At 49.7% G+C, this 10,116-nt stretch overlaps 1 protein-coding gene across 2 annotated transcripts in view; it reads right to left on the bottom strand.

The window, feature by feature from the left end:
* Milr1 (mast cell immunoglobulin-like receptor 1) overlaps positions 1–6,625 on the bottom strand; it is a gene marked incomplete at its 5' end in the record, with an annotated part of 13,209 nt that extends 6,584 nt beyond the window's left edge. For both annotated transcript variants that reach the window (XM_013503177.1, XM_005402166.2), the window contains 1 exon segment: positions 6,356–6,625. In XM_013503177.1, coding sequence (XP_013358631.1) covers positions 6,356–6,625 — 270 coding nt within the window.
* Positions 6,626–10,116: the final 3,491 nt, after the last annotated feature.

A 10,116-nucleotide genomic window follows, 5' to 3' on the forward strand; every position in this document is an offset into this window, starting at 1 on the left:
GTGTGTGTGTGTGTGTGTGTGTGTTTTGAGGCAGGGTCTCGCTCTGCAGTTCAGGCTGGCCTTGAGCTCACTTTTTAGCCCAGGCTGGTCTCGAACTCTCACCGATCCTCCTGCCTCAGCCTCCCAAGTGCTGGGATTACAGGCGTGCGCCACCAAGCCCGGCTAGGATCTGGATCTGCAGGGACGAAAGTGGTCCTTGCAAAAGGGGGTCCACCTTCGTCGCTTTCTGAACTATGGCAACAAAATAGCGTCACTGGGGGAAGGCATACACAAAAAAAAGCGTGTTCGGGTCAAGACTGGCTAGAAAGTGCAAACACTGTTTCCTGGTGCGCCAGTCGCATCACGCACTTGGCCGGAGGACAAAGGGCAGTGCCGGCCCGCGCATGCGCAAGGAAGCAGAGGTGGACCCTGGCTCTTTACCTGCTAGCTGCAAGAACTAACGCAGTTCTGCCAGAACTGCGCTCACTGATGAGGAGGGTGGTGTCCCATCACCTTGGTTCACCGCCTCAGCCAGGTGTGGTGGTACACAACTGTAATCTCAGCATTCCTGGAGGCTGAGGCAGGAGGGTCACAAATTCAAGACTAGCCTGTGTAACTTAGTGACTTAGTGACACCCAGCTACAAATAATTAATAATAATAATAATAACATCGGAGGCTGGGGATTTAGCTCAGCGGCACAGCGCCTGCCTGGCAAGCGCAAGGTCATGAGTTCGATTCCCGGTACCGGAAGAAAAACAAAAACAAAACAAAACAAAAAATAATAATAACATCAACAATAATAGTAATAGAAGGGCTGGGGATTAGTTCTGTGGGATGGCCCTGGTTCAATCCCACTATGAGGAAAAAAGTTAAAAAAAAAAAAAAAATCCACTGCGTCTCAGTACCATGACATTGAACACTAAGCTTCCGGACCTTCAGGGAAATAAACAGACGGTAGGGCTCACTCGGTCACAAATATGGATCGAGCCCCTGCTCTGCCCCAGTCTGTGGACCCAAAGGCGAACAGCCCCCTTCCGGGGAGGTCAAGAAGGTCGCAGTGGGTGAGCAGGGCGGCTGCGTGCCGGGCCTGAGCCCAGGCAGTGTGCCCTCACCCACGCTGAGAAAGCCAGAGGGTGGAGCCCATCTCCCTGCTTTGAGGAAGCCAGGGGCCCTTTACAGAAGTCACGGTATGTTTGTTCTTGATAAAGAGCGTGATCTTGAAATTAGCCAGTACCAAATGTGAGGCTAAGAGTTGCTTTTATTCTCAATCCAAAAATATCCTGTTCTCTAACTGTATTTTTATTTATAGAATTCAGCTGCGCAAGTATCTTGCACTTCCTCCAAAAAAGCAGAAGTAACTCCGCTAAACTGGCTCAACCGAAACGCTCACCCAGAGGTACAGGAGTCCGGCACACACCCTCAGGTCAGAGGCACGTCTCTGATGTGCCAGGCATACTACTCACTGACCTTCACAGTAATACTGCAGAGTTTATAGTATCTGCCCACTCCAGAGATGAACCAGCTGAGCTCCAGAAAGTTAAAGAAACCTGCCCCTGGAGGGGTGTAGTGGCGCATGCCTATAATCCCAGCACTCGGGAGGCTGAGGCAGGAGGATTAGGCAAGTTTAAGGCCATCTGGGGCTATATAGTGAGTTTAGGACCATCCTGAACTACATACTGAGACCCTGTCTCAACAAAAACAAAAACAAAAACAAACAAAAACAAACAGAAGGAAAAACCTGCCCCTGCCAGCATGGGGATTTGTAACCCTGGGACTCTGGGAGGCTGAGGCAGGAGAATCTCAAGTTTGCACCTAGCCTGGGACAACTTAACGGGACTATATTTCAAAATAAAAATAGGGCAGTTGGGACTGATTCTAGAATCTATGCTTTTTTTTTTTTTTTAAACAATCAATTTGGTACAGAAACAATACAATAAGGGGACCAAAATAAAGTAAATTCAAAGAAAATAATTTATACTGTTCTTGTTCCCTAGTTCTCCTGAACGGGAATCCCTGTGACAATGTTTTTGACAAAATGGCTCCCAGAGGGGGCAGCAGCGGAGGGCAGCTTTGTTTGAGACTAGCACCAACAGGACATCTTGCAATGGAAGGGAATTCTACCACCGTGATTTTCAGGAAAGAGAAATTGAAACATTCATGAGGAAGCAGGGAGTGTGGGCTTCTCTGAGACAGAATGACTGAAACTGGACTGAGGGTTGACAGCTAGAGTGACTGGAAAGTTGTGGCTTCCCTGAGAGTTGGACAGACTGAGTAAGGGCCTCCCAGAGTTCAAGATAATCTGTGGAAGGAAATTGCAGTGAGTTTCAGCTCTCCAATAGACCAGACAGATAGAAGATAGACAGAAGATGGACAGGTGATTGATGGATACAATACAGATACAGATATCTAACTAGCCACATCTATAATTTTTTTGTCTTTTTGAGACAGGGTCTCGCTATGCAGTTCAGGCTGGCCTTGAGCTCACTTTGTAGCCCAGGCTGGCCTCGAACTTGCAACAATCCTCCTGCCTCAGCCTCCCGAGTGCTGGGATTACAGGTGTGCGCCACCATGCCCGGCTGCCACATCTATAATTTAAGGGGCCCTTTATTTTCGTCTTGCTGCTGTCTCATAAGACCTTCCCTAAACCCTCCAGGAGGAAGTGCCCTCCTCCTCCACCCACTCCAACTGCTACGTCCCTTTCCCTCCCTCTTAGGGCACGATCATCCCTCGGGGTGTCTCATGGTTGCCTCAAATTGAGCCTGCTGGAAACGGAACTCCAGCTCATCTCCTAGTTAATGAATCATCACTAGGTGGGCAGAAGAACGCATTTCAAAACCTTGTTCTCTCACTCTCCCCCGTTGTAGTGGCGAGCACTCATCAAGGTAGAACCCGGAGACCTCCTGTTCTTTCCTTACCTCACCGCCTGTGACTGCATCCCTACTTGGCCAGCAAATCTTGTGGGCTTTTCCTCTAAAATATTTCTCTTTTTTTTTTTTTTTTGGTCTTTTTGATACAGGATCTCGCTATACAGTTCAGGCTGGACTTGAACTCACTTTGTAGCCCAGGCTGGTCTCGAACTCACAGTGATCCTCATGCCTCAGCCTCCCGAGTGCTGGGATTACAGGCATGCACCACCACACCCGGCTCCTCTAAAATATTTCTTCAATCCATTTACATCTATCCATCCCCACGTGTCCACCCCATTGTTGCTTTTGTCTTGCATGAATGCAATAGCCTCTCCGTGAGCACCTTGTACTTGTGACCCGTAACCCCTCTACCCTTGAATGAGTTAACTTCAAGGATGAAAAATAGAATCCTAACACTCCCCTGCAGCCCCGAATAGCTTAAACTCTTCCCATGGCTCCAAGCCCCTCAAAACTTGTCCCGCTCCCTCCCCAGGCTCACATGGGGTCACCTCCCCTCGTGTGACCTTCAGCCTACCATGCTCCTTGCAGGTCCTTGGACCTGTCAGGCCCATCCCAAGCTGGAGCTCTGGATGCGCTGTGGTCCCTTGACTAGAGCCCCTCTCCCTGCGTCTCCCCACGGCTAGCTCCTCATCCTGCAGGGCTCTGCCTCAGTATCAGCCCCTCAGAAAGCCCTCCCTCACTGCCCTGGCCAGGGAGGGGTCCCCCACCCTCTACTTCCCACGCTCCTTCCCTTTGCATCAGCCAGCGCAGCTTGCGATGTGTTTGTCTGGGTGACAGCGCTCTGTGTCTCCCGCCGCAACACTGTGAGCTCCGCAAGGGCAGGAGCTACTAGGGACCCGGGGCTCGGATATCCGGGTCTTCATTAAACATATGGCGAGCAGCTCCATGATGGGTGAATTTGTGTTTGTGGCTTTACCCTCCATCCTTACGGGCTGGGGACATGACCATGCCTTACACATCACTGAAATCTCGGGGCGCCGTTGCTTGCACACAGTAGGCGCCTGATAGCTACCTGCTGCCCTGGTGGTGCCATAATCTACCAAAGCAGTTCTACAGGGCAGCGTGATGGTGCCGATAAACTGCAGGGAAGTCCTGCCCAGAAAACACACATCTTCACCTGTTCCCTGCCCACCCCTAGAGAATATTGTCAGTGAAGTTAATGCCCCTTGCAGTACCCACCCCTTTCCAGCACTGTGTCTGCAGGGGTTTCCTCCCGCTGCTGCATATGCCTTTGACAATTGTGACTTCGACTTAGTTTATGCCAAAAGATTGTTGGCTCTAATCTGTAAACCATAGCACTGTCTAAAACCTTCTGCAAAAATGTCTGTCTACATAAATATGTATCTATAATGTTATGAGCATTTCTCTGGGAAAGGTATCAATTACTATCATTAGGTTATTAAGACAATTATGACCTTAAAGCTGAGAATCAATCTGGGTGTGGTGGCGCACGCCTGTAATCCCAGCACTTGGGAGGCTGAGGCAGGAGGATCATTGCGAGTCCGAGGCCAGCCTAGGCTACAAAGTGAGCTCAAGGTAGCCTGAACTGCATAGCGAGACCCTGTCTCAAAAAAAAAGACAAAAAAAAAAAAAAAAAAGCTAAGCATCACTGACCTGGGCCTTGGTGTCCAGTAGAATTTTCTGTAGTGAATGGAGATGTTCTCCGTGGTGCAGTGTGGCAGCCACCAGCCACTTGTGACTTTTGAGCAGCTGAAATGTGTCTCGTGGGAACACGGAATGGAACTTTTTACGTCACTGATTTTAATTAATTTGAATTTAAATTTAAAATAGTGACCTATGGGGCTGGAGATACAGTTCAGTGGCACAAGCACCTGCCTGGCAAGTGCGAGTTCCTGAGTTCCATTCCTGGTACCAAATAAACTAAAGAAAAGCAACAAAAAAGAAACAAAAGAATAGTGACCTATGGCTAGTGGCTCCCATACTGGATAGGCAAGACATAGAGAATCACTCAGAGGTGATCGGGAAGTGATGGTCCATTAGTTTGTAAGACTCTAGGTATAGCCGGGCGTGGTGGCACACGCCTGTAATCCCAGCACTTGGGAGGCTGAGGCAGGAGGATCGTTGCGAGTTCAAAGTGAGCTCCAGGCCAGCGTGAACTGCATAGCAAGACCCTATCTCAAACAAAACAAAAAGACTCCAGGTACAATTAATTACACAGGTTTCCAGTCTGTCTCACAGAGGCCCATTATCAAGGTCACCTTCAAAGTTCAGGCCATTGAAGTTGGGCTATCGGAAACGTGGGGCGGGAAGATAGCAGAGAAAAATGCCAAATGATAAGATGAGTTTGGACAGGAAGAGTACTGGCAGGGAGGCACCTGACTGCAAGCGTAAGAGGGCGGGAAGGGGTCGGGCTGACAAAGCTCTCTGCGGGGCTTAACCCTGACTCCAAGATATCTTCATCAAGTCTTCAGAAAAAGTCTTTTTTTTTTTAGCCACAGGGTGGGGATCGTACAATAAAGCATCTAGAAAAGATTTAACAATTTTACACTGGAGATCTATGAGTTTTGCCGAAAGATCTAAGACGGGGATCTGAAATAGTCCCGAAGGCTTTGAAAGGTGAATTGGAATTATTAAAATAAGAGCTCGCGGGGCTGGGGATTTAGCTCAGTGGCACAGCGCCTGCCTGGTGAGCGCAAGGTTGTGAGTTCGATTCCCGGTACGAGAAAAATAAAATAAAATAAAATAAGAGCTCGGTAACAAACTCCCCGGGTTTGCTCTGATTAGATCTCAGACGGCCCTCAAAGGTGTCGTGTGTTCTTGCGGGCGCTGATAGATCACGCTCTCCTCCCGCAGCAGATTCGCCCTGATGGCATCGCTGATGACACGATGGGAGTCCTGGGAGCGGAAGCCGCGCTGAGTGGAGGAAGCAGATAACGGGCCGTCGATCTTGCCCCCAGCCCCTTCTCGGCTCTGTCCCCGTCTCTCTGCTTCCCGGCTGCCTGGAAGGGAGCAGCTTTCTTGTGCCACTATCTTCCTCCCTGAGGCTTCCCTCACCCATGGCCTGAAAGCTGTGGAAGCAGCTGACCACAGACCGAAACTTTTGAAACTTTTATTTATTCATTTATTTTTTTTTTTGTCTTTTTGAGACGGGGTCTCGCTATGCAGTGAAGGCTGGTTTTGACTCACTTTGTAGACCGGCCTGGTCTCAAATTCGCAACGATCCTCCTGCCTCAGCCTCCAGAGTGCTGGGATTACAGGCGTGTGCCACCATGCCTGGCTGAAACTTTTAAGCCAAATAAACTAACTAACTAAAATAAAATAAATCACTCCCTTCCTTCAAGAAGTTTTCTCAGGTATCCGGTCAGGCTGACAAAAGCGGACTGACACCAGGCACCTGAGTACGTGCAAGAGGCATGCACAGCCCTTTGTGCAAAAGGAAAGAATCCCGCAAGTCACGGGCCCTCCGAGCAGCGAGTGACCTACTCACCCTCCATCCTGAAGGAGAAGTCGAGGCTGTATTTCGGGCAGTTGAAAACTTCAGCTTTGCATTTGTAAGGGCCCACCTCACCGGGTGTGGAGATTGTCAGGTTAAAAATCACGGGTTCACCCTTTCCTTTCTTGGTTGCCACATGTTTCTGACCCAAAAACAGTGAGTAGGTGATTTGCAGTGATCTGTTCTCGTTGGAACAAAACAGAGACACGTTTTGTCCCCTTGTGATCACAGGAGTCCTTGAGTTCAAACTCGGAGAAGGGAATTCTGGAAAACAAAAGGATGCAGGAAGAAGCCCGTGTGAAAATCCGATAGTCATAACTCCGTGATTGAGTAGCCATCGTCTATGGTCAAGTGCCAAGGACAACCCGTTCCCTGACTACCGGGGCTCCTTGCAGTCACGGGCAGACACGGGCAGGCAAACCCTTCTGAGGCGGGTGACAGTCTCGCCAGGGAAAATCTGCAGTAGGCTCCATTAACACTGGCTAGGCCAGCCTAGCGTGGGGACAAATGTCTGTGGTCCCAGCACAGGAGACTGAGGCAGGATTTCCATAAATTCCAAGGAGCCAGGCATGGTGGCACACGCCTGTAATCCCAGCACTCGGGAGGCTGAGGCAGGAAGATCACTGTGAGTTCGAGACCAGTCTGGGCTACAAAGTGAGCTCAAGTCCAGCTTGAATTGCGTAGGGAGACTCTGTCTCAAAAAGATAAGAAAAACATTGGGGCTGGGGATTTAGCTCAGCAGCACAGTGCCTGCCTGGCAAGCGCAAGGTCATGAGTTCGATTCCCAGTACTGGAAAAAAAACAAAAAATAAAAAAAAAAAGATAAGAAAAACAAAACAAAACATAAGTTCCAAGGATAGCCTGGCTATACAGATGATTCAAGGCCAACCTGAATTACAATCTAAGAAGCTATTTCAAAAAAAAAAAAAAAAAGGACACTAGGCAGACTTGGAAATATAAACAGAGCTCCAACTTCTATGACCAAACCCCATGTCGATGGCTTGTTTGGATAACTATTTTTATTTATGTATGTATTTGTTTTTTTGAGATAGCATCTCCATATGTAGTGCAGGCTGGCCTTGAGCTCACTATGTAACCCAAACTGGCTTTGAACTGACTACAGTCTCCTGCCTCAGCCTCCCAACTGCTGGGATTACAGGCGCGTGCTGCCATGCTTGGCTTTATTTTAATTTTTTTCTTTTGGAATATTTCCAATATGCCACACATAAAACAATGTCAGGAACCCCTGTGCTGTACCCTCACCCAGCCTCAGCATCGGTGAGCACACGACCAGTCATCCCGTCTCATCCGCTCCTGCTACCGAGCCCTTCTGTCCCTGCTATGGCTTGAGCTCACATCGGAGCTGGATCCCCACTGTGGGGCGTGAGTGAGGCGGACGCAACCTGACCCTGGCGCTTGGAGGCAGAGCCTTTGGAAGTGACTCGGTTTGAATAAGGTCACCAGGCTGGGGCTGCTGGAGACCAAGCTACGTAAAGGGTAAACTGCTGACCCCTGAGCTCTGAAGACAAGATAACATCGCAGCTGGGGCAGCCCAGGATGTGGGCTCTCGCTCCAGTTCTCAAGATAAGACACTTCTCTTAACTGGCAAGATACACTGCTTGGAGAAGTCGCTGATGTAAACGTCCGGAGGTCCTGCTCAGCCCCCGCCTTCGCCTCAGTACCCCACTCCTGCGTTTGGAAACCTAATCACATGAGTGCTCCAGAGCGCTCGTGGTCTGAGCTCCCAGAGAGATTGACCTTCCTGGGACCCAAGGTCATATTACTTGTCTCTTTTCCTTTTTTTCTTTTTTGGACTTTTTTGAGACAGGGTCTCGCTATGCAGTTCAGGCTGGCCTTGAGCTCACTTTCTAACCCAGGCTGGTCTCCAACTCACAATGATCCTCCTGCCTCAGCCTCCTGAGTGCTGGGATTACAGGCATGTGCCACCACTCCTAGCTTGTCTCTTTTCTTTAAACCTTCACTGTAACTCCTTTTAGATTTTGGGGTAGCCAAGTCCCGGAGAGGGGCCCCACTCCTGAATCTGGTGGCTGGGAGGAGAGGGGGACCAGAGGCCGCACACCCACGTCGCCCCCTGTCTCCTGCCAGGCGATGCCCTGTGCCCCCTGAGGACCCTGCCAGCAAGAACCCTGTCCGCACAGGCAACTCTAGAGAACGGTGAGCCGAAATAAATTAATTTTTCAATGATGTAGCCTGGAGAAACCCAACGGAGACATTTCTAAAGCAAATCCCAGGCTCCACACTCTTTGATCCAGAAGTTCAATACTGAAGGAGAGAGAAGTGGCCCCCGGCAGCCAGGAGCTGAACTGTCCCAGCGCGGCCTGGTGTTGCACTGTTGAACACGAATGATCTCCGCCATCTCATGGACACCCGCCGGGCCACCCCCTGACCGTGAGGGATGGACACAGAGACAAGAGCTCTTCACGATGGTGGTCAAACGTGGAAAAGACGCAAACGTCCAACCACGGAACTAGCCGAGCGTCCCCCAAAATGGCTTCTGTGAGCGACTGCCACTGCTTAACCAATCACAGTGTGAAGATTATCACACAGAACGGAGTCATTCCTGTCACACCCCACTAACATGGAGTCAGGGGGCTGTGAGGAAAACACCCGGGTCATGGAACTGTCTCCTAAGACCAACCCAGTGAAGCAACTGCCACAACTAGCATGCTAAGACTACTTTATTTTTCTTTTTTTTGTCTGTTTGAGACAGGGTCTCGCTATCCAGTTCAGGCTGAACTTGAGCTCACTTTGTAGCCCAGGCTGGTTTCAAACTTGCGATGATCCTCCTGCCTCAGCCTCCTGAGTGCTGGGATTACAGCCGTGCGCCACCATGCCTGGCTAAGACTACTTTTTCTTAGCAACTATTTTGAAACAACCAGCTCTGACTTTAAGAATAGTTTTACCTTGTGACCGTAGCCCCTCCCCACAGCTCATCAGCTCTCCTATTAGGCCACAAATGCCAATAAGTGTCTTTCTTAGCGTGTGGAGGCACACAGCTGTAATCCCAGCACCCTGGCAGGCTGAGGCAGGAGGAACGCAACCTGAGCCCAGCCAAGGCAATTTGGTGATTTAGCCAGACCTTGTCTCAAACTAAAAAATAATAAAGAGGGCTGGGAATGTAGCTCAGTGAGAAGTGTGTGCTCCCCAGGAGCAGGAAAGAAAAATAAAATTAAAATAAAATAAAAACCCTCAGGAAACTTTTACCACCGCCCCCCATAGAATTCCAGCCTTTCTTTCATCCCTCTGACATGCCGGAGGCCACCCCGGCCTGTGCATTTGCTTCCCAGATCGCAGACCTCTTCTTTGTTTATTCCCAAATAAAAATTCCTTTTGTGGACATCGTGGAGATTATACTTGTGTTTGACTGATAACAGCTTAACCTTTCTCTGCTGTCCGCAGCTTTTAGACGAGAATCACTACATCACCAGCTAGGGAGTTCTTCCCACTTCTTAGAAACATTAGATCCTGAGCAAAACCCACTTCTTTGACTTCTTCAAATCACCGAACAGAAGTCCCCGTCCCCCACTAAGTTCCTTCAGCACCGTCCTGCCGTGGTGCCCCGCGGGGCCTGCCCCCTCACAGCGTCATCCAGAGACCCGGCTTGGTTGGTTCATCTGCTCGCCTGTCACTGGGGTCCTTTGGCGGCAGGACAGCGACAGTTTGTAGCTCTAAATGATAACGTGTTGTGGTGGACTGACAACTGGTGGTCAACTTGTGGCCCCAGTGGAACTGAC

The sequence above is a fragment of the Chinchilla lanigera genome, unplaced genomic scaffold, assembly GCF_000276665.1.
Source record: "Chinchilla lanigera isolate Chin_1 unplaced genomic scaffold, ChiLan1.0 scaffold00077, whole genome shotgun sequence".
Lineage (NCBI taxonomy): Eukaryota > Metazoa > Chordata > Mammalia > Rodentia > Chinchillidae > Chinchilla > Chinchilla lanigera.